Genomic DNA, 23836 nt, shown 5'->3' on the forward strand with positions numbered 1-23836 from the left:
TCCTCGGGGGCTAATCCCAGCTCTGTACTAATCCCCTCCCTGCGGTGGGGATTGAGTCTGGGTTTGGCCACATGCAAGGCGGGCGCCTCACCCCCACACTCTCTCTGAGGCGCCTCTCAAACCCCTCGCTTAGTTCCTGGCATGCGTGTGGGCACATTTGCCAATCGTCTTCCTGACTTCAATGTCCTCACTGGGACACTGAGGCAGCCAGGTCCCTGCTGGCCATTTGAATGCCCCTTCGGGGTCTCTGCTGGCCGGGCTGGTGGGGAATGATGATGGGGCGGGAAGTGGCCTCGAGAGGTGTGGGATGAGCTCAGTTATGGTGCCCAGGTGCAGGCAGGCATCCAGGGGGCATCACCTGAGGGGTAACAGACCAGCTGCTCAGTCTCTCCCTGTCCTCCCCCCCAGGGGCAGGCTCCTGCACGGGCGACACTTCACCTATAAGAGCATCACGGGTGACATGGCCATCACGTTCGTCTCCACGGGAGTAGAAGGCGCCTTTGCCACCGAGGAACACCCGTACGCGGCTCACGGACCCTGGTTACAAGTGAGGAGGCTCTTCCCTGCCCCCTCCTCCCTGGGCAGCTCTGGGGACCACTGCCCCTTAGGAGACCGCTGGGTTGCAGGGGATGTTGCCTCTGTCGCCACTCCAGGAGCACTTCCGGAGCGCGCGCGCGCACACACACACACACACACACACACACACCACACACACACACACACACACACACACACACACACCACACACACACACACACACACACACACACCTGCTGCTACCTGAGCTGTGACTCTCCAGGCCTCACCTTTGGGGAGGTCAGAAATCCAGGCATGAGAAATGTTGAGGCTTTCTGCATTCTGGATAAACCGAGGTATAAAAAAAGGGGGTGAGGGGCATGGGCAATAGTACAGCGGGTAGAGCATTTGCCTTGTACTTGGCCGGCCTGGGTTTGATCCCTGGTATCCCATATGGTCCCCTGAGCACAGTGAGGAGTGATTCCTGAGCGAGAGCCAAGAGCAAACCCTGAGCATCACCAGGTGTGGCCCAGAAATAGAAGGGAAAAACTCAAGCAAGAAAAGGAAAGAAAATGAGGGTTGGGGAGAGAGTGCAGCAAGTAGGGTTACTTACTATGACCTACTGGCCTGTGACCAACCCGAGTTCAATCCCTGGCACCACATAGGGTCCCCCAAGCCCGTCAGTAGTCATCCCTGAGCACAGAGCCAGGAGTAAGCCCTGGGCACTGTCTGGTGTGGACCAAAAACCAAACAAAAAATGAAATAAAAGTAAATGGGGGTGAAGGACCGGAGCAAGAAGAAAGAAAGGGGGCCGGAGCGATAGTACAGCGGGTAGGGCATTTGCCTTGCATGCGGCTGACCCTAGTGATACCCAGAATCCCATATGGTCCCCCCAGCACAGCCAGGAGTAATTCCTTAGTGCAGAGCCAGGAGGAACCCGTGTGCATCACTGGGTGTGACCCAGAAAGGGGGAAAAAAAAAGAATGAAGGAAGGAAAGAGAAGCAGGAAGGGAGGGACTATGTGAGCCGCTCCCTAGTGGAAGCCCCACACCCCAGAAGCCCCGAAGAGTAGGTTCTAGACACGGGGCGGAGGCTGCGACGGACGGGCCTCAGCAGACAGGGCCGACCCCCTTTTCCCCAAGGTCCCCCTCTGCATGTCAACCGGTGGCTTGTCAGGACACTGTCCCTCTTTCGCTCCCCCAGCTGAAGCAGCGCTTCCAAGCCATTGCCAAGTGAGGTGTGGGCCCGAGAGCTGTAGCCACCTGCCCCCTCCTGGGCCCGGTCAGGCACATCCTAACTGTATTTGAAGAGCAGCATCCTTCCTGTGTCAGTGGGCTTTGTTTGCTTGCCTTTGGGAGGGGCGAGGCGGGGTTGGGGGGGAGGGGGTCCACACCTGGCTGTGCTCGGGGCTTACTCTTGGCAGTGCTCAGGAGACCATATGGGGTGCTGGGGATTGAACCTGGGTCGGCCACATTCGAGGCAAGCTCCCTACCTACTATACTATTGCTCCAACCCATTTTTTTCGTTTTTGTTTCTTGGTGGGAGGGTGGAGGGAGGAATTCTGCCTTACCTCTCACGAGTGTCAGGAAAGAGCATCCAGGACTGGGCCTGTTTGTGGGGAAGGGGTTGAGGGGCACGGGCAGGAGAACTGGAGTAGAGAGGGGAAGAATGATGCTGGCTTTCTGGGTGTGACCCGGTTGGGGGTGGGGGTTGTGGGGTCAGGGAAGCACATATAGGTAGGGGTGTGTGTGTGTATGGGTGGGGGTGTGTGTGTGCTCACGCGCGCAAGAGACCTCAGCACCCGCCTGCTGTGTGCGTCTCTGCAGCTGACTCTTTCCTCCTCAGCCAGCTCCGCAGTCCCCCACCAAAATACTAACCCTTAATTAAAACAAACAGCAAACAAAGGGCTCTGGGCACACTCCCTGGCCAGAAGTGGGAGGGCGCTTTAGGGGATATTGTGCTCCATAAATTATGGTGCCTTTTCCACTGTTGTTATTACATTGTTTCATAACAAAATTACTTTGAACCATAAAGTTATAAATACATTTTAAAAGTCCCACTTGGTCCTGTTAGATTTCCGTCCATGTGGTGTTGGGAGTTCCTTTAGCACCAGCTCTGAAGTGTGGCAGTTTGCAGTGAGCCCGGGGTGGACAGGGCCCCTTCCCCTGAGCCCATGCCTGGGCAACTCACAGGTCCCCGTGTCCAGCAAGAGACCATGTGCCAGTGTGTCTCAGCAAACTTCCCCAGGGCTCATGTTGCCGTGAAGGTCTCGGAGCATTTTCTTGGGGAGGCAGAGTCCGGGGTGGCCCCAAACGCAGGAAGAAATCCCACCCAGCCCCATTTCACCTGCTCCACTGTGAGCATAAAGTCCCTCCCCCCATCTTCCTGGGCACCCCTGGGGTTCTCAGCAGCCTGGGACCCTTGTCTTCCCAAGACGCCCCATGACCCTTCTTCCCCGCCAGAGTTTTGGACCCAGCCCCAATTCCCAAGCACCTTTTGTGCCCCGGCCGCCACGCTCCGCTCGGGCAGCGCTGGACCTTCCCGCAGCCCCGATGCCCCAGCCCGGCCCCTCCTGGGTGCTGTTGCCTGGGGAACGGGGAGCGGTGGGAACCAGCCGCTGGCCTCGGCATGTTTCAATAAAGTTGCTGTGCTAGAAACTGCTTAATCAAAGGCCTAAGTTACGGGCTCATTAGTGTGGTCCGCCACGGGGGCCGCCTCACAGGGGAGAGCCCAGCAGGGCTGGCTGGGGCTCCGCTCCCCAAGCAGGCACCCCCACGCACACCACCGGGAGGTTGCTCCTCGGGCCCATTCCAAGGGGCGCTGGGCAAGCCTCCGCCCTCCCCGCCGCCGTCAGCACTTTCTCAGCCCACTGCCAGCCGCCTTCTCCTCTAGGGTCTTGCCGTGGTGGGTCCAGGCAGCTCCCCAGCTTGTGGGAACCTGAGCGTGTAATTACTTGTGGGCTCCTCCGGCTCCCTCGGGCCGCCTGGCTCCCTGGGCATCTGCAGAACCTCCTGGAGGCCTGGGGTGAGGCTCATGGTCTCCCAGGAGTAGCCACGGCACTGGGCAAAGAAGAGCCCCTGCCCGGGGCGGGGGTGAGGGGCCAGAGGAGACCCAGAGCACAGAGGTGACCACACACTCTGCAGGGTCTCCTTGGCCTCTGTGCCCCCCAGGGCCTGCTGCGGGTCCAAGGCAGGGCGGGCTGGGCAGGGGCCGGCCCAGCTTCTCGCCGTGGCAGGCGGGCGGGGCAGCTTCCTCGCGTCAGCCCTGGACGCCCGCTCTCCCGGCCTTGGCACCTGGTGCTGGCGCCCGGCCCAGGCCGGCGAGCTCTTGGGGAAAGGCACGGCAGAGACACCCCACATGGGGGAAGAGTGACAAAGGAGAGGCCGAGAGAAACAGGCAGAAGGTGAGGGAATCTGGGCCCTTTCCAAAACCCGGGACGTGCCGTGGACAGGCCTCCACGTCTGCCCACTCCTGGCCTCCCTCCCACCCCCGTTTCACCAGACCTGGGAAGGTCCAGGCCTCGGCTCGCAGCCGCTCCCCTGGGCACACCGAGGGACCGGGCCTCAGCTCCCATGCCAGGGGCTTCCCCGTCCCAGGAGGCGATGCCCCTGGTGCCTTCCCGCTTGCTGTGTGGACCCTCCCTCACCCCTTCCCAGCATGCCCTTCCCCAGGCCTTTAACCAGCCTCTTTCCCCGGAGCCTGTCATCACCAGGCACCCAGCATGAGGCGCTTGGCTCCTGGTCCCAGGCCCTGACGCCAGAGACGGACCCCAGCGGTCACATCCCTAATCACGAGATCCTGTTAAGCCCCACCGTGCTTTCCCGCTGTGAGCGTCTGATGGGAAGCCCCGCTGCTGGCTGGCTCAGCCCTGTCCTCCCACAGACTGCCACCGCCTCCACCCTCAAGCACCCATCATGCGTGCCCCTGGCTTGGGCACCACCCTGCTGGTGCCCCTACTGTTCCTCCTGCCTCCGGGAACCCTTGGTTGGGCCAGGGGCATCCCGACCCAGGCTAAGGGGAGCCTGTCGTCTGCCCCAGTCAGCTTTTCACCCTGCACTGCACTGCACTGGGCGCGCACAGGAGGCCACACCCTGGCTTTCATCTGCCTGTCGTGGGGGGCCCGAGGTGCAGGCCGGCTGCTTCCGCATCCCCAGGGTACCCAAGCAGCTCTGAGGCAGGCGGCCCTCTGTCAGTGGTTGGCTTCCTTCCCTGAGAGCAGCAGAGGGAGGGGGAGAGGGCCACAGCTTCACGTCCCCATGAAGAGTAAACAAGGCCCGGACAAAGCATGGCGAGTGAGACCCCAGGTAGGGTGAGCATCTCCAGCCCTCATGGAGATGGGGCTCAGATCTGCACCCAGCCCGCGTGCCCACCCGCCCATGGCAGACACCTGGAGTCCTTTGTTTGTGTGTTTGTTTGTTTTTTGCTTTTTGGGTCACACCCGGCAGTGCTCAGGGGTTACTCCTGGCTCTGCACTCAAGAATTACTACTGGCGGTGCTCAGGAAACCATATGGGATACTGGGATTCGAACCCAGGTCAGCTGCTTGCAAGGCAAACACCCTACTCTCTGTGCTATCACTCCAGCCCCTTGGGGTCCTTTTTGAGGCTTGCTGGGGTCTGGGGTACTGTGAGGTCTAGATAAAGTCCGGCTGTTCCAAGGCACCTGGGATCAGTCCCCAAACATGGAAGGGGTCGGGGGACGGGGGCTGCCCCTCCTAGCTTAGCCCATGTTGGGTCCACATACCTCTCCCGCTTCCTGTGAGCTCTAGTCTTGTGCCCACAGTCTCCCAAGGCCTCCTGGGGTGCCTTTTTTCAAACACAGGTACCTGGGATATTCTGATCCTGAAGCTAGACCTAGGAGCTCCATATTCAAAAGCTTGCGGGGAGTGAGGGGCTGGCTGCTTGGATTGATCTCGGATTGACCCGGCCTGGCTCTTCCCACCCCCAAGCTGTTCCTGCACAGATGTGCTGGATACATCGGCGGAGTGCTATTGTGAATTTTATGACGATGACTATTTCTGCTGTTTTATTATTATTGCTATTTTTCCTGCTACCCTTTTTTTTTTCTGGGCTACAATAAGTGTTGTCTTGTCTGTATGTGTCAAGCCGGCCTCAAACTTCCCCTGCTCCCCTACTTGGAAAGACCATCCTTGGGCGTGGTCTGCTGCCTTTTCCACTTGACCAACCGAGCTCTTGAGCAGCTGCGGGTGGATGGCTTCAGCCCGTGTCGCTGAGCCTGTGGCCGGGAGCTGCATGGTATTTGGCGTTGGGATTGCAGGTTTCCAGGCCATTGGTAGAAGCCGAAACCCCCTTCACCTCCCCTTTAGAGGAGAGAGGAGTGAGTGTTGAGTATTTGAGGCTTCTCGAATCAGTCCCTTCCCACCCAAGAAAGAGCACCATTGAGTGCTCCTGACCATGACCAAATGTAGCCCTGAAGGCCGTGAGCGTCACTGAATATAGCCTAGGTGGCCCCATTATCCCAGGCTCCATCCTCTGAACCTCTGACCAAGTTGGCTCTGTGTCTCCGGGAGTTGCTGGGCCCCATCCGCATTGCTTGAAAGCACCCCTCCCCCCCACACACACACCGCCAAATTAAAGAGTATCCTGTTCTGTAGGCCAGAGAGCGAGAGATAGCTTCTGCAGAGTGGGGGGCAATAGCTCCTTGCCTGCAGGCCTGCTATTAGGGGAATAATCAGCCACTGTTCCAGTGGGCTCAGGTCCTTGTCCTCGGACTGTTATGATCAGCACAGAGGCTGAATTTGGTAGAAACCTTGAGGAAAGAAAGGGCAGGGTAGAGGAACTGCCAGAGCCTAAGAGTCTACCGTAGTGGGTAGGGCGCTTTCCTTTTACACAGCTGACCCAAGTTCCATCCCCAGCACCCTGTATGGTCTCCCGAGGAGCCTAGCAGGAGTGAGGCCTGAGCACAGAAAAGGAGTCAGCCATTGAGCACTACCAGTTGTAACTCAAAAACCAACAAAACTTCTTTTGCTTCTTTTTTTTTTTCTTTTTGGGCCACACTCCTGGCGGTGCTCACGGAACCCTATGGGATGCCAGGGATCGAACCCAGGTTAACCACATGCAAGGCAAACGCCCTACCCACTGTACTATCTCTCTGGTCCCTCCTTTTACTTCTTAACTAAGGGCACAGGTGAGCTCTGGCTTGGATTTCGGACCCGCGGGATGCTCTAAGGGGTAGGGCGTGAGTAGGCTGATGGAGAGGGCCGTCTCCTGCATCTCCTGGGTGCACTGCCCTGGGCCCCTTCCTGGGTGGTTCCACACCACGCTGGGACTTTTCTTTGGGTCCCTTCTCTTGCCAGTCTCCCCCTACTGCCCCTCCGTCGTCCACTATCGATCCTCATCAGGGAGACGGCCCTGCCCCCACGTGGCGCTGGGGGTGGTGTCATCCTGGCTGTCCTTCCAGCCATTCCTGTCATGATTCCTGTTATGAGTTGTTGCAGAGCCAGGCAGCCCTGTGGGGCCCCGGGGAGCTTCCAGAGCCCTGGGCCCCCAGCTCAGCACCGGCCTTTCCCACACTTGCCTCACAACAGCGAGTCTGTTCCTCAGAGAGTGCCCAGGAGCTGCTCCATCATAGCTGTCTATCTCCAGGGTCCTGTTGATAAGATCTGTTAACATTCTCAGCTCCAGGTCTGGGATATACAAAGAACAGGGCCTGTTTGTTCAATCCCAGCTTCTAAGGTTTAACTCCCAGAGGAAATTAAATTAGGTGCCTGGGGCTGTGACGGTCCAGCCCAGGCCCCACGTTTCTTTGCCGGGGAATCTCACCCTTTCCTATCACGCACATCTCCTGTGTGATTTTTTTCCTCTGTGTCTCGTTTCTTTTTTAAAAATCCCAGGAAGTTTTTCCAAAGGAAGCAGCGAATCGCCACAAGTGAAAAATGGAGGAGCCACTTGGGGGTGTCCCCGATTCGGTTCCGTTGTCCCCTCCCCCCAGCTGCATAGGAAGTGGCCACGGAGATGGCGTCCCTTTGGAGGCAGATGGCTCCCACTTGGTCTTCCTTTAGCCCCTAATTGCAGACCTTTGTGCGAGGAGGAGCTGGTTTAGCTTGGGGGTTGGGGATGGGAACTTTCCTTTTGTTTGAGTCTCTCTGGGTGGCCAAGGTCCTTGTGGAGGACCCCTCCTCCCGGCCACCACCCCACCCCCAGACCTATTCTCCTCTCTGGCAGGAAGGTCCCCTGCACACTCCCGGGCTGGGGATGAGTGCAGTGGGCCGAATGGGAGCCCTTGGGGCCTGAGTGGGTTTCCTTCGGTCCGCGTGTGCTGGAGCTTGTGTGTACAGCCGTGGCAGCAAACCCCGGAAATACCAAAAATATGAATGTGACTTTTGTACTGCTCTAGCAGACTGGTGATAACTGGTCGAGGAACTCTCTGGACTTCGGGGGAAAGAAACCCTGTGGGAGGAGAAGAGGCCACAGCAGGGCAAGGTGACGGGGCGGGGGTGGGGGGTGGGGTGGCAGCGGATGGGCATTTCCTGGGGCCCACGACAGACCTCAGCTCTGGCCTCCACCGAGGCCTGAGCTCCTGGAGCAGAATCAGATGTGGACCGGTGGCTCAGTGGTGAGTGCCTGGTCATACATGCTGGCGTGCTGGGTCAGAGATGTCTCCCTGGAGGAGGGTGCCTGTCTGGGGGGACCTGCTTGCTTTTTTTGTTTTTGTTTTTGTTTGGGGGGCGGGGTCATACCCGGCAGGTTAGTCCTGGCTCTGCACTCGAATTACTCCTGAAGATGCACGGGGACCAGATGAGATGCTGGGGATTGAACCCGGGCCGACCGCCTGCACGGTACATGCCCTCCCGGCTATAGTATCACTCCGGCCCCTGGAGCTGCTTTCATACCTGTGTCCTGGGCCTCCTGCCAGAGCCAGCCTCGCAGAGGCGCCCCGGGGATGTGTGATCCGAAAGGTGCTAGGCTGGACGGGTGCGTGCACCCTAGGTGGAGTGAGTTGGTGTCCTGAGCTGAATTTAGACAGGTATGGGGTCTTTTTCGGCCATTCATGGACCCCAGTACATGCCCTCCCCTCTTGGGTCGCTTCCCGCCTTCTGCAGATGGCAACGCCCCATAAGCCATTTGGTGGTGAGTCACGTCCTGGAGAAGGTACGGGTGCTGTCCTGTAACTTGTACCCACTTCCATCCCCTCAGCCTCCCTCCCTTGAGATCCATACGGGTCCCACTTACTCCCCTCGCCTTTTAATTTACTTAGGTGTAGGGCCCACCCAGCGATGCTCAGGGCTTACTCCTTGCCCTGAGCACAGGGATCACTCCTGATTGTGTTTGGGGGACCATATGTGGTGCCAGGGATCTCATCGGGTTGGCTGTGTGCACAAAAAGTGCTCTACCCACTGTGCTATCTCTCTGGCCCCATATTTTCCCTTCTTGTAGCAGCCCAGACCGTTCACTTACTCTTAAAGCGGACTCTTCCGAGGTGTGGAAGCTTCTGTTCTCGTTTTCTTGCAGTGGTCAAGAACCAGCTCATAATAGAAATCTGTCTTTTGCCTCCTTCCCAGATTCTGAGCACGAGCCCTACAGTGCTCGGGGTTCATGCGGAGCTGGGGATGGAACCTGGACCTCCTGAGCTCTCGGCCCTGCAGCCTCTTACCGGACCGAGCTCCTCTCAGGGGAACCTGACAGGGCACTTCTCATCTTCATCCCCACCCTTCTCCATCCACTTGGGCTTTCCCTCAGAGGCGGCCCCTCACCCTCCGTCTCTCTTCCCCACCCCTTCCTCTGTTCCCCACCAGGATGTTCTCAGTGGGGGACTGGGGGCAGGGAAAGGCACAATCCGGGTACACAAAGGCCAGCAGTGGAGACCGGGAGCCTCTTGGACCAGCTCAGGGCAGAGTGGGAGGGGGAGGACTCCCTCAGCCTGACTGGGGACAGCCGGTCCAGCTCTGCGCATGCAGCCTGAGCTCAGAGTGTGGTGAGGAAGTCACCGTCCCGCCTGCAGATGCTGCCGTTAACCTTAGAAACTCCTCATGAGCTGAGGATGAGCGGGGATGGCTGTGCCCAGCCATGGGACAGGCGGGGAGGGAGGTGGGGGGAACAGGAGGTCCTGGACATCAAAATGTCAAGTGGGAGGCCATCAGACAAGCACAGCAAAATGGGACCTAGGGCAGGTAGGCTGGAGAAATGGTTTCCCTAAGGAAGCCTGGAGGAATCCTGGCCAAAACAAATGGGAGTTGAGAGGCTGTTCGTCCATGAAGGAGAGAGAGGGTGGTGCCCGGCGCCCAGACCCTCCAGCGCCCGCCTTCCTGGATGCACCTTCTGAGACATTCCCACATTCTCCCCCAGGCTGGCTTCCAAATCCAATAGATTCCTTTTGTTCCTACCAAGCCAGGGCTGGGGGAACTTGTGAGTCCTGTGGGGCGGGGCTGATGCAGTTTCCCGAAAGTGCCCCACACCCCGCAGCAGCCTGGGCCACGGATGGGGGGGGCCCTCCCAGAGAGCATGTGCACTGCTCGGGCCACCCCACCTCGGGGCCCCCCACCCGCTGGCCCTTACTTCCCTGCCTCGGTCCCCTGCTGTTGCAGCAGGGGGCAAAGAAGGAGAGGATGGCTGACTTGTCGGGGGCCCGGTGGTCTTGGGCATCAGGACCAGGACCTCATGTCCACGGGGGTGCCTTGAGACCTTCTCTAGAGCACACCCCAGGAGGCTTGTGGTCCGGGGCCAGGAGAAAGGCCCTCAGTTGGCAGCTGGCAGGAAACCCAGATATTTAAACTAAAAGCCTGTCTTGTGCCTCCTTCCCAGATTCTGTTGACGGAAGAATTTGTAGAGAAAATGTTGGAGGACTTGGAAGATCTGACTTCTCCAGAAGAGGTAAGGCCGTGTTGCGTGGGAGGGCGCCCGAGTGGTGTCCGACGGCCGAGCGCTCCCTGCTTCGGGGGCATGTCTGACTCGGTTCCTCAGAACCTCCTCAGAAGGCAGCAGGGCTTCCGGCTAGTCCGCCTCTCCAGCCCCTGCTGTTCCCTGGCAGGTTCTGAACAGAAGGCCCACGTCTGCTGCCAGAGAACATTCCAGCAGGGAGTCGCGGTGGGCAGAGGGCTCCTGCGATCGCCTCGGGCCACCCAGGAGCCGCTCTGCCTGCCCTCGGCCCAGCCTGGCAGCCACCGGCCAGGTGGGGGTTTGTGCCTCCCGGGCCGCTCCTCAGGGGTACGGGAGTGGAGCCCCGTAATCCCCTTTGTTTTTCTTCCTTGTTCCTGGCATCCCCATTGCAGGGCCTTACCTCATCCTGGAAAGTCCCTTCCCCTCCCCGCCCCCCACTCCTCCTAAGCTGCACCCCAGTGGAATCTGAGCTTCCCTGGCGTCTGTGCCCCTCAGTTGGTGGAACTTTAGCCTGGCCCTGGAGAGCGCCCGGGCCCGCCCCTGCCTGTGGTCTCCAGATAGACCCTGCCTGCGCCCTCTCTGCCTGGAAGTGGAGCCAGGGCGGGCTCTTTGGCCTCCCTGGAGCCAGGCTTTCAAGCTGGAAGCGGGGAGGCCAGGCAGAAAGGAACTTTCGGGCAGTACTGGAGCTTACAGCTTCAGGGGCTCCCCGGGGGTGGGGGTGGGGGCCTCAGCTAACCTGGAGGCCCAAGGGCCCCTCCAGCCTGCGCTGGGCAGAGGCATGTGTCCTGCCCAGGTTTCCAAGCGTCCTCCAGCCCTGAGGTCACCCCCACTGCGATAGTGTCTTCTCTGTCCTCCAGGATGTGGTTGCATCAATCAGCTCATTGATCCATTCAGAATTCACCAGGCCCCCGCTCCGGGCCCGCCATCCGCCCCGCCAGGCAGCAGGCCCCGCGGCCCGGCCCCCGTTCAGCCCGGCCAGAGCCAGCTGCCCAGAGCACTTCCTGAGAGGCCGCAGCGATGGCAGCAGGCCAGGCCGCTGCTTGGAGCTGGGGCGTGGGGGGCGCGAGGGGACAGTGCAGTGGGAGGGATAGAGCCGGGGGAGCTGGGGAAAGTGGGTCACGAAGGACCGTGGTTTTGTATGTTGTTTTATTTTTGCTTTCCTGTCCAGAGGCTGTCCCTTCTCTCCGGTTCGGTCTCTCCTTGGCCAGTTCCTCCATTGGAGGGAGATTTGCCAGCTAGAAGTCAGGCCTGCCTACTTCCGGCCCCAGCTCTGGGCAGCCTGAGAGCTCTGTTCCTCCCCCTGTCCAGCCTGGCCTGGGGACAGTGAGAGTCACAAAAGGCAGACCCTGCTTCCAAGCTCCAGTGCTGTTCAGGGCGAGTCACTGAACATCTATCGAGCACCAGCTGTGTGCCAGCCCGTTTGCAAGGTCCTGTGCAAAGGGAATGTGATGTGAGCTTGGGGCCAGGTATGTAGCTCACACATGCGGCCCAGGGTCTGATACCTGCTGCTACAGGAAAGATAGACAGATGGACAGACAGACAGATCAATATTCGCCTCTTTCCCCCTCCCCCCACCAGATGGTAGAACGCATGCCTGGCATGCGTAAATAAAGCCCCGGGTTTGATTCCTGTTCACACAGCAGGTTAAGCAAACTGAGTCAGGTGGGGCGGGAGGACCTGGGGGACCTCTGTGACCACCACTGAGAGCACCCCCAGGCTGGAACACTGGGAAGCTGATAAGCATGAAAGGGGGAAGCAGGCAGTTTGCTCAAGCCCCGGGAAACACCTCAAGCCACACTTGCCCTGGTGCAGACGGGCCTGCGGGCCTGCCTGCCTGCAGCCCAGCCCTTTGATTCCCCAGGCTGCTTCCCCACCCGCCTCTGGAAGTGTGGCCCTGGGGAGCTGGAGACCTCAAGTCACTTCCTGTAGCATCGGCACCTTCCCCTGCCTCCAGCCGGGCCTCCCGCCCTCCGGGGCAGATTCCTGACATGCCTGTGGCAGGAGGGTGTCCTCTCAGGGAGGCCAGCAGGGGTGAGAGAGCCCCAGCCGGCCTCCTCCAGCCCTCGCCTGCTAAGTGGCAGGGTGAGGGGAAAGGAGGGGTGCCCAGGCCCCAGCAGCCGGACGGCAGTGGCCCCTGGCGGGTCCGGCCCTGGGGACTGAAGGCAGCCGGGCAGTGGCGGTGTGCGGGCCTTCTGCATTCAGGTCTGTGCTTGCTCCCTTACAGTTCAAACTGCCTAAGGAGTACAGCTGGCCCGAAAAGAAGCTGAAAGTCTCCATCCTTCCCGACGTGGTGTTCGACAGTCCTCTGCACTAACATGGGCTGGGCCCCACCGGGGCCACAAGCACACCCAGCTGCTCCCAGGGACTTCTGGGGAGACCCCTGCACCCGGAGATCCTGCAGAGGACAGGACGCGTGTGAGGATGGGCTGCCCTGCCCAGGCCCGGGCGCTGCTTGGGCAGCCGTCAAGCTTTCCCTCCTGCTGCGGACCTGGTCTGTGGCCCTCGGTGGAGACAGACGGAACCAGACGGCGGGGAGGGTGGCCAGATGGGTGCCCAGCCCAGCTCCACTGTGGAGTCTTTGGGCATTCAGCCCCTGTGGCCACAGGACAGTCCAGGCCCCCACGCTGGTTTTCCTCCTCCTTATTGTATTTTATAGACACCGGACGGTATTTTATTGCTCTTCAAAGATGTCCAGAAGCCATGTATATAATTTTTTTTTTGTAAACAGAACTTTATTCTTAGAATGAACTGTCTCATTCTCTTGGGCCCAGCCTGGGGTCCTATCTCTCGCTGAACACCAGAGAAGGTGGCAGAGTTCACCTGGTATAGCTGGGGCCAGGGGGGGCAAGCTGAGATGCTTCCCCACCTCTGGGCCCTGAGCCCAGGGAAGGTAGACAGGGCCCTCACACACTTCACGGGCCGTCAGAATCGTGGCGACGAACCCAGCCTCACTTCCCAGGCCGAGGCTCGGGGTCTCACATCACCTCCTCCTGCCCCCCCTCATTCACACATCCCCTCGCCCTCCAGCTTTATGACAGGTGGGAAAATCAGCCCCTCAATCTGTCCTTCACCCCAGTTTTGTTTGTTTTGGTTTGGGGTCCATACCCAGTGGTGCTCAGGGGTTGCTCCTGGCTCTGCACTTGGGAATTGCTCCTGGCAGACTTGGGGGACCATATGGGATGCTAACGCCGGGGACCGAAGCCAGTTGGCCACGTGCAAGGCAAATGCCCTACCTGCTGTCCTGTCGCCCCGTCCCCTTCCACCCATTGGGCAAACACTGCTCGCTGTGCCCTCCCACCCCCTGCCTCGACTCACTCCTCTTCCTCGCCTGTTCTCCCCCAGCCACCTGCTGTCTACCCTCACCCCCAGCCCTGCATGTTCATCGTCTTCCCTCTGGCAGCCTGTCTAGCTCTGGCCCATGGTTTGGGGGATCCTCTGGAGAATCAGCAAATGGCTTTCATTCCTCTTTCACCTGACTCTTGGGACTGCTACTTTGAGATCCCTTTGCATGGTCGGGAGAGAGAGTACAAGGGTTGGTAAGATTCTTGCCTTGTGAGCCGCCGACTCCCAAGTACTGCCTGGTGTGATCCCCAAGTACCACCAGGTGTGGCCCTAAAGATCCCTCTGTAGAGCCTCACCAAAGCACAGTCTTCAAAGCCCACAGGCCCGGGGCGGGGCGGGGGGGGGGGGGGGGGGGAGCATACCAGCAGGGCGCCCGGAGGCTACCGGGCACAGGAGCCCTCACTTGGCAGACCCCAGCCAAGAAGCTGCTTCCAGGGGCAGGAGTTGGGTTCCCAAGGGGCCCCCAGGACCCGGCACCTTTGCACACACCTTGGGACTGCCCAGGCTACTGCGTCCAGCTCGGAGCCTCAAGGTCCAGCAGCGGCCGCAGCCGGAAATGACCTGGATCGGGCTGAGACCCTTCTCCGCAGTCCCCACCCCAGCACCCTCACCTCGGAGGTGCCAGAGAGTGCTGGCAGCTCACCTCCCTTTTTTGGCCATATCCATGCTTACTTTGGGGGGCTGGCCTCCACCTGCCATATTTGGATTTTTTTGTTTCATTTTTGGGTTTTTGGGGAGGGAGGTTGGGCCACACCCAGCAGTGTTCAGGGCTTACTCCTGGGTCTGTCTCCATTCAGGCGTCACTCCTGGTGGGGCTTGGGGAACCATATGGAATACTGGGGATCATACCTCGGTTCGCTGAGGCTGAGTGCCAGGCAGACACCCTACCCACTGTACTGTCTTTCCGGCCCCTAGGAGTATTTTCTGAGCTGAGATTTGTCATCGCGGGGGACACAGGTGAACTCCAGGATGCTGAGACTGGGGTCTGGTCCCACTGAGAACATCACCCCACTCCCCGCCAGCTCCCCTTCTTCTCAGGCATGGTTCTCACAGCACTTCCTCAGAGACGGGGTGCCGCTTGGGTTTCTGGCCCTTGAGAGGGACCCCTCACTGAGGACCAAGGCCGTTGACCCTGTTCCAGACCCGGCATGTGCCCCTTTTCTTCCCTGAAGTTCCTGGGGAGCCCTCCCCGCACGGCAAATTAGGTGTGACCTTCAGGAGCTTCCTTCCACGTGCCTCTTCCCCCCTTTTCTTGAGGTTTGCCCCCAATCTGCCCTCCTGGGGGACCCCAGCCCACCCTGGTTTTTTGTCTCCTGTTTGGGGGCACACACTGCCTTTCTGACAGGCCTTCTGGCCCCTGTGGCTCTGCCAAAAGCAAGACTTCGGGACTTGGATGGGGAGCCTGGGGGAGCCCCTACAAAGATGAACACAGGGCCTGGGACTGGGTTTTGAGTTGAGAGCAGAGAAAACCCCAAGTTGACGCCCCTATGGGGCAGTTCCCTTGACTATTTTTTTTTAATCTGGTTGTCTGTCCTCTCTGGCGTTCAGTCCTCTGTGCCAGGGAGGTGACGGGGTCCCTGTTACAAGTCAGGAGCCCTAGAGAGCCCCTCCTTTTGTACAAGACCCCCAGTGGTGCAGTGCACAGACTTTTGTAACGTTTTCTATGAGTTTCTAATGTCAGTGGCGACTCGGTTCCTCGGGGCTGCAGCCAGCCTGGGACTTTTGTAAGAATTTCTGGGTGACTCACTTAGAGGTCGTTTCCCTCCTGCCCCCTCTTCCTCTGTGTAATCGAAGCGCATTAAACGGATTTGCAGAAGTGCTGTGTCTTGTGCTGCTTTCTCGCTGCTGAAGAGGGGAGCAGAGGGCCCGGGGCCCTGGACCCACCTCTTGAAAGAAGAGGAGTGGGGTGTCTCCCAGGCATGTTGTTTGGGGGCCGGAGATATAGGACGGTAAGTAGGGCACCTTGCAACGTGGCCCACCTGGGTTTGATCCTGGCACCGTGATACTGTTCCCTGAACCCACCCAGGAGTAAGCCCTGAGCACCTCTGGGTATAACCCCGCAAGGGAAAAAAATAAAAGAGCGTTCTAGGGAATTAGGTGGTACCCAGAACAGCCGGGCCTTTATTCTCTTAATTCCTCCCAGGTCAAGGGGGCTGGAGACTGAGCACACCCAGGGAAGGAAGGAATGGCTTGCACGGCCTCTTCCTCGACCTTTCCACCCCAATCCCTTTCCCCTTGGGAGGGAGGGTGGGCCCTCCTTACCACCTTCCTGCCATACCCCTCCCTGATGGGGCCTGGGGCGGGGTGTGGGCACACCCAGTGGGTGACTCTGTCTCCTCTGGGCCTGTGGGGTTTGCCAGTGGCCATCTTCCGCCCTGGATTTCCCAGCTCCTGCCTCCAGGACAGGCATGACAAACCTCAGCCCAGTGCCCCTGGGGAAGAGAGGGGGACTTTGCTAACAAGAGGGAGTTTGTGTCCAGATGGAACATGATGGCCCTAGGTCCACACATAGCCTTTTCCTGCCCTCTGGACGGTGCTCAGGGCTTAATCCTGTCTCTGGTTGAACTCCTGGCAGGGCTCCTGGGGTGACTGAACTCGGTCAGCCATGTGCAAGGCAAGCTCAGGCCATGGGCCTATCTTTCTGCCCTCATCCCCTGACTCAGGACAGAGCTGCAGCACCCATGGGGCTCACTGACCCTGAGAGCACAGGGTGTGTGTCAAGTCCAGAGAAGGGACTCAGCTCCCTTCTAGGTGCTCCAAGAGGCCAGAGAGAGTACAGTGGGTAGGGTACTTGCCTGGCACACGGCTGAACTGGTTTGATCCCAGCATCCCATATGGTCCCCCGAGCATTGGCAGGAGTAATTCCTGAGAGCAGAGCCAAGAGTAAGCCCTGAGCATCACCGGACGTGGCCCCTGAAAGCAAACAAATCTAGGTCCTCCCCGCTGTGTCTGGGCCCCTTCCCCTACAACAGCCACTCCCAAGCCTTGATGGGCTCAGAGCTGCCGGGCGGGGTCTGTCTAGCCAGCCCCCTCCCCAATTCCATGCGGCAGCTAGAACAACAGAATTGGGCTGGTCCAAGCCAGGTTCACCCAAGACCCAGGCGTTTTTCTCCTTAGAGTTTGGGGTTGGGCCCAGAAGGAAGGTGGGTCAAGGTGAAAATCTCAAGATGGGAAAGGGGCGGAGCAAAAGTGAGTAGAGCGTTTGTCTTGCTTGAAGCTAACCCAGGTTTGATCTGATCCCCGGCATCCCATATGTCCCCCCAGCACTGCCAGGAGTCATCCCTGAGTGCAGAGCCAGGTGTGGCCCAAACAACAACAAAAATTACTTTTTAGTCAGGATGCGTTAAAGGTTATTAAGTCTTTTTTTTTTCTTTTTTTGGGTCACACCCAGCAATGCTCAGGAATTACTCCTGGCAGTGCTTGGGGGACCATATGGGATGCCGGGGATCAAACCTGGGTCGGCCGCGTGCAAGGCAAACGCCCTACCTGCTGTACTATCACTCCAGTCCCAAAGGTTATTAAATTTCAGGCATACAATATTCCTTCACCAGTGTCCGCTTCCCTCCATCAACATCCCCAGTTTCCCTCCCGCCCTGCCCCTCCCCCACTGCCCCAGTGTTCCCTTCCCTGACTTATCCCCACCACTCCCTAAAAAAGGCATTTCTAATTCAAAAGCTCAAGGATGCTGGAGATTTAATTCAACAAAAGAGGGAATTTTGCTCACAAAAGTTCTCGGGTAGGGTTAGAGCTGATAGCACAGCAGGTAGGGCATTTGCCTTGCAAGAGGCTGACCCAGGTTCGATTCTCAGCATCCCATATAGTTCCCCAAGCACCACCAGGGAGTCATTCCCGAGTGCAAGAGCCAGGAGTAACCCTTGTGCATCGCCTGGTGTGAGCCCCCCCAAAAAAATGTTCTCCTGTTAGAACAAGAGAGCACCAGCCCCCAGACTCTGGGAGGTAATGCAGCAGGTGGTAGGGTACTTGCACTTCTGTGGTCTCCTGAGCACCATCAGGAGTGATCCCTGAGCAGAACCAAGGAGTAAGCACTGAGCACAGCTTGGTGAGCACAGCTAGGTGTGGCCCTAAGACTAATTAAAATCAAGTAGGGTGGGAGGAAACCTGGGGACATTAGTGACGGGAAGTTGACACAGGTGGTGGGGTTGGTGTTGGAATATTATGTGTCTGAAACTCTAACTTCGATACTTTTGTAAATCACAATGTCTGAATTTAAAAATATTATCTAATTATGGGCTGGAGTGATAGCACAGTGGGTAGGGCGTTTGCCTTGCACACAGCCGACCCGGGTTCGATTCCCAGCATCCCATATGGTCCCCTGAGCACCGCCAGGGGTAATTCCTGAGTGCAGAGCCAGGAGTAACCCCTGAGCATTGCCGGGTGTGACCAAAAAATAAAAAAAAAATTAAAAATATATTATCTAATTATTTGGTTTGGGGCTACACCTGGTGGTGTTCAGGGCTTACTCCTGACTCTGTGCTGAGGGATCACTACTGGCGGAGCTCAGGGGACCGTATGGGTCCTAGGGATCGAACCTGGATCCACTGTGTGCAAGGCAAGTGTCCTATCCTGCTGCAGCCTGCGTTGAAAATCTTGTAGTGATGGCCAGGATTTTTGTAAGTAAAATACATGGGATGAGGAGCTGTGCTACCGAGAAAAATTGAGCGGAAGAGGAGAGGGCATGAGGGCAGGGGGATAGGGTACATTTCAAACATAAAGGTCATGAAGGTCTTGGGGCTGGGGAAACAGCTCCAGAAGCCGAGCACGTGCCGAGCATGTGGCCTGACCACTGATCCACCAGAGCCCTAAACGAGTACAAAGTGCGCAGTATGCTGGAGCAGGAATTCTGGGTTCAGTTGTCCCCCATGGTACCCCAGCACCGGTGGGAAGGCCCCACCAACACTGGAAACGGCAACAGAAATACTGGGGGGGAGGGGGAAGAGATTTCTAATATGGGCATTTTAAATAAATGTATTTCTAATATAGAAGTCCTAATATAGGCAACCAGAAAATATAAGCAACAGCAAAGCCCTGTGTAGGGGCATCGCAGGAAAACACCAGGGGTAGTGGCGTGGCTGTTGCCAAGACCGCAGATAAGAAAAACAGCCTCTCCCAGTGCCTTCTAGAGTCCAACTCAGCCACAGGGATAAATCCTTGACTTCTGATACTTCAAGGGGCTGGAGCACATGCTGGAGACCCAGGGCTTGATCCCCAACACCGCATGGTCCCCGTAGACCACTGGGAATGACCTCTCGGCATGGAGCTGGGAATAACCCTCAAGCAGCGCCAGGAATGACACTCCTTCCCCCATTTTTTTTGTTTTTTGGGTCTCACCCAGCAATGCTCAGGGTTCCTCTTAACTCTGCACTCAGGAATTACTCCTGGCCGCTGCTCAGGGGACCATATGGGATGCTGGGGATCAAACCCGGGTCAGCCGTGTGCAAGGCCAACTGCCCTATCCCCTGAACTATCCCTCCGCCCCACTTCCACCACCATTTTTAAAACTTTCAGCCTATTCAGAGCGGAAAGCCCTTTAGAAGAATTTAAGCAAAGTCACACAATTTCACTTTATTTCCTTTTTGTTGTTGTTGTGAGGCCACACCTGGGGGATCATAAGGTGCATGCAGGAATCATAGCAGGGCTTCTGAGTTCAAAGCACGTGTTCCAGCTGTCTGAGCTATTTTCCCAGCCCCTTAATCTGACATTTTTGTTTTTCGGCCCCACCCAGAGGTCCTGGGAGGGTGGGCGGCTACTCTCTGCTCAGGGATTGCTCCTGGCAGTACTGCAGGGACCCTGTGATGCTAGGGATCAAAAGCCTGCTTCCCTTATGCAAAGTTTATGTTCCAGCCCTTTCAACAATCTCTCCATGGCCAAAGAGATAGTACAGAGTTTAAAGTACAAGCAGCCAACCCTGGTTCCAGCTATGCACTACCGGGTGTGGTCCGAAAATGTGGGGGGGGGGGGGGGGGAAGAAGAAGAAAGAAAGAAAACCAGTTATCTCTCCTGTTCCATAATCTGATTTTAGGTTCTTGTTTTATTTTTTATTTTTTTGGTTTTGGTTTTTGGGCTACACCTAGTGGTATTCAGGGCTTACTCCTGGTTCTGTGCTCAAGGACCACCCCTGGCAGAACTGGGGGACTATAAAGGGTCCTGAGAATGAACCCAGAATAGCCATGCACAAAGCAAGTGCTTTAACCTCTGTACTATCCCTCCAGCCCCTAATTTTAGGGTTTTTTTGGTTACTCTGTGTTTTGGGGCCACACTTAGGGGGGCTCAGAGTTTACTCCTGGCTCTTGTACTCAGGGATCACTCCTGAAGGTGCTTAGGGGACTATCTGCGGTGCCAGGGATCAAACCTGGGTCAGCCACAAGCAAGACAAATGTCCTAACCATGTTACCATCTCCCCATCCGGATGCAGTCAAAATTTGCTGACGGGTTGGCAACCGGATGTTCTCTGACAAATAGACCTGCAGAATCAAGGCGTGGGTGGGAGTGCTCACGTTGATCTAGTCGTGCACGTGTTGATTTCGACATGTTTGTCAAAATGTTTGTTGTACCTCAGGTAAGGCACTGGTTTCCAGATCTAGAGGAGAGGAGGAGGAGGAGCTATGGACCCATGACTGACGCATGAGGGGACTCCAGACAGGAGGAGTCCACAGTGCTCCCTGATCCTTGACTGGTGAGTCCAGAGACTGAGACTGAGACGGGGAGCCCAGGGGAGGGGAACTAGCTGGAACAGGAGGATGAAGAGTTTGGTTTCCAATATATTGAATACAAGGGGCCTGAGATAGCTGGGCAGAGAGAATATGGCTAGCTAAGTCTGCAGCTAGGGAGCCCAAAAGGTAGTACAGCTTCCCTTGCACACAGCTGACCCAGGTTCGATCCCTGGCACCCCATATAATGCCCTGAGTCCCTCCAGGAGTGATCCCTACGTGCAGAGCCAGGAGTAAGCCCTGAGCACAGCTGGGTGTGGCCTGTAAAATAAAACAAAAGCAATGAGGAGAGCAAGCATCCAAGCTAGAGGGACAGATCAGGGAGCTGTCGTTATCTGGACACTCAGGGACCCTTAGGACTAAATAAGGTGTCCAGGAAGCCGGTGCTGATTGCTGGGAGGAGAAGACGGCGGGAGTTGGGAGTTGAGCTCATGGAGGAGATGGAAATCAGAGCAGCCTGGTCAGAAAAAACACAGATTATGCTTGCCAGTAGGTGAACAGTGAGAAAAATCATAGGTCTACTACCCGGAGGTCTGAGATAGGCATCATAGCCCCTCCAGGCCCCAAGCCCTACCGGACCCTGCAACACAAACAACAGCAACAAAACAAGATTTCCAAGCTCAGGGAGGCAAAGTGGGCCACACTCAGGGGGGCCCAGAGTTTACGCCTGGCTCTGTACTCAGAGATGAAGGCTGGGCTCTGTCCTTGAAGGGCCCACATCAGCCCTGCACATCAGGAAGGAGGAGGAAGGAGGTCCTGGAGCAGAGAGGCCCTATAATTTTCTGCAAGGATCAGGGACCCAAGGGTGATATTGAACTAGATTTGAATCTCAGTTCTACCATTTAGAATGTAATCACCGATAACTCTGAAATCCATAAGCTTAAGTACAAACCTCCCCCTGAGTCTGCATATACAATTGTCTCAACATTTCCCCTGTGATATCAGGGCCAACTCGAACTTAGAGCCATGGAAAATCTTTCCATCCAAATCCCACTCTTCCATTCCCTTCTAGTAAATGGCACTACTATCTACCTCTTGCTGAGTTGCAAATTCTAGATGTTTTCAGGAGGAGTTGTGCTTCCTTGCTTTCCTTCCTTCTTCCTTCCTTCCTTCCTTCCTTCCTTCCTTATTTTTTTGCTTTTTGGGTCACATTGGTGATGCTCAGGGGTTACTCCTGGCTCTGCACTCAGGAATTACTCATGGTGGTGCTCTGGCAACCAGATGGGATGCCAGGGATCAAACCTGGGTCGGCTATATGCAAGGCCAACACCCTACCTCTGTACTATCACGCTGATGCTGGATTTGTGCTTTCTTTCTTTCTTTCTTTTTTTTTTTTTTTTTTGCCTGGGGTGGGGCTCACCCAGCAATGCTCAGGGATAACTCCTGGCTTTGCACTCAGGGATCACTCCTGGAGGGGCTTGGGGGACGATACGGGGTGCTGGGGATCAAAGCTGGTCCAGCCATGTACAGAGCAAGCACCCTTCCCACTGTGCTATCTCTCTGGCTCCATGTTTTATTATTTATTTTCTTTGGTTTGGGGTTACATCCAGAGGAGCTCATGGCCTACTCCTGGCTCAGCAGTCAGGGATCACTCCTGGTGGTGCTCAGGGGGCAATGTGCAGTGTCTTGGATTCAGTCCAAGTCAGCTGCACATAAGGCAAGTGCAGTAGTATCTCGCTGGCCCTCTCCTTATTTTCCCTTTTTATCCTCTTCCTCCTCTCCCTTCCCTTCCTGCCTTTATTGTCATAACCGACAGCATGTGCCTGCTGGTGGTCCTCACCAAGGACGTTTGTTCTCCTCTAGCTGTGGCTCTCAGTACCTGTGTTCCCCGGGGGTCCCACCTTTAGCTGAAGTAACACATTCTGATTGTCGTGCCCTCAGGGTTCGGTCTGCATAGGTATCATTCTGAACATTTTGGAGCTCCATGTATGCAAAGAGACTCAGTAAGAAGGGTTTGAGGGAGGAGTTGGGGAGAGCTCTAAGGGCTGGAGTGGCTGCCAGGAGACTTGTGGAGGAGACCCAGGTTCACTCATGTGGTCCCTCCACTGCCCAGCACCCCAAAATAAGAAAATAGAAATAAACAGAGGGGCCAGGGATTAGACAATGCATAGCTCCTGCCACAGGCTTGGAGTGGCGGTCAGCTCTGCAACCGGGACCCGCCTTTACCTGTCTCACCCACCGCAAAATGAGGTTCTTTTGCACACCCCTGTGGGAGTACCACAATTAAAGCAACCAGACCCCTTGAAGCGTCACCAAGAACAAGTGTGTGCACATCATAACCAATGGGTAATCTCTAGAGAGCCCAGACCCAAAACATGTTTGTGCACCCAAGCCAACCATGTGTTCAGATACTCCACTCAGCCTGTCTCCTCTTCAAATCAACTAAGAGGGAATGGGGCCGGGTGTGTGTGTGTGTGGGGGGGGGGGGTGTTGAGGAGACACACCTAACAATGTCCTGGCTCTGTGCTCAAGGGCTCATGCAGTGCCAAGGATCAAACCCTGGGTCTCCTGCATACAAAGCCTGCCCTCTTGCCTGTTGAGCTATAAAAATGCTCTGGAAGTTCCAAAGGGTAGACTTTGTAAGCACATTTTGATTTAATTCCTTCCCTGTTACTATTAGTGTATTGATTCCTCTCAACCCCAATCTAATCTATACTGAGTCGTATTGGCTCTGCTTCCAAAATTGATCTTAGATCTGACAGCTTGTCACAACCAGCTTCAAGTCCAAACTCCTTACCATGAGCTACAAGGCTCTCAGGTGTTCCAGCCCAGCCTATCTTCTCTCTCACCGCATAGCCTTCTTTCTCCCCTGGGACATGGCTTCTCCCATGCTTTTGCAATTGTTTTTCCTTGACTAGAGCACTCTTCCACCCAGGCTGTCAATTGCCTGACTCCTGAGCATTCAGGTTTTGATTTAAATGTAAACTTTTTTCAAGAGTCGTGTGAACCCCTTACTCTATCACAGAAATTAGCTTCTTTAATTAAAAAAAAAAAATTTTTTTTTTTTGCTACATGATCCTCAAACATAATCCACACAGCCTGGAAAAGTGCCTTGCACAAAAAAAAAAAAAACCTTGTTGAAAAAAATTGTTGAGGTGGGAGGTCACAATGGGTAATGCTCAGGGGTTACTTCTGGCAATGCTCTAGGGACCACGTGGGATTCCAGGGATAGAATCCTCATTGGCCAAGAGTAAGGCAAGCACCTTAAGTCTTCAGTTCCTAGCTCTTGTAAAATATATGTATTTTGATTTGGGGGTCCTGGCTCTGTGCTCAGGAATCACTCCTGGTGGTGTTTGGGGGATCGTTAGGGATGCTGGGGACTGAACCCAAGTTGGTCCAGAGCAAGGCAAATGCCCTACCTGCTGTACTATCTTTCTGGCCCATCTTGTGAAATATTTTAACTAATAAATTAATC

General features: G+C 56.5%; 1 protein-coding gene across 2 annotated transcripts in view; it reads left to right on the forward strand.

Annotated features, from left to right (window-relative positions):
- The window catches only part of SUFU (SUFU negative regulator of hedgehog signaling), a 98821-nt gene extending 86049 nt beyond the window's left edge, over positions 1 to 12772 (forward strand). For both annotated transcript variants that reach the window (XM_056121011.1, XM_056121012.1), the window contains exons 10-12: positions 409 to 547; positions 10277 to 10345; positions 12576 to 12772. In XM_056121011.1, coding sequence (XP_055976986.1) covers positions 409 to 547; positions 10277 to 10345; positions 12576 to 12665 — 298 coding nt within the window. In that variant the 3' untranslated portion in view covers positions 12666 to 12772. The remainder of the gene's footprint in view (positions 1 to 408; positions 548 to 10276; positions 10346 to 12575) is intronic.
- Positions 12773 to 23836: the final 11064 nt, after the last annotated feature.

The sequence above is a fragment of the Sorex fumeus genome, unplaced genomic scaffold, assembly GCF_029834395.1.
Source record: "Sorex fumeus unplaced genomic scaffold, SorFum_2.1 ptg000043l, whole genome shotgun sequence".
In the NCBI taxonomy this organism is placed as follows: Eukaryota; Metazoa; Chordata; class Mammalia; order Eulipotyphla; family Soricidae; genus Sorex; species Sorex fumeus.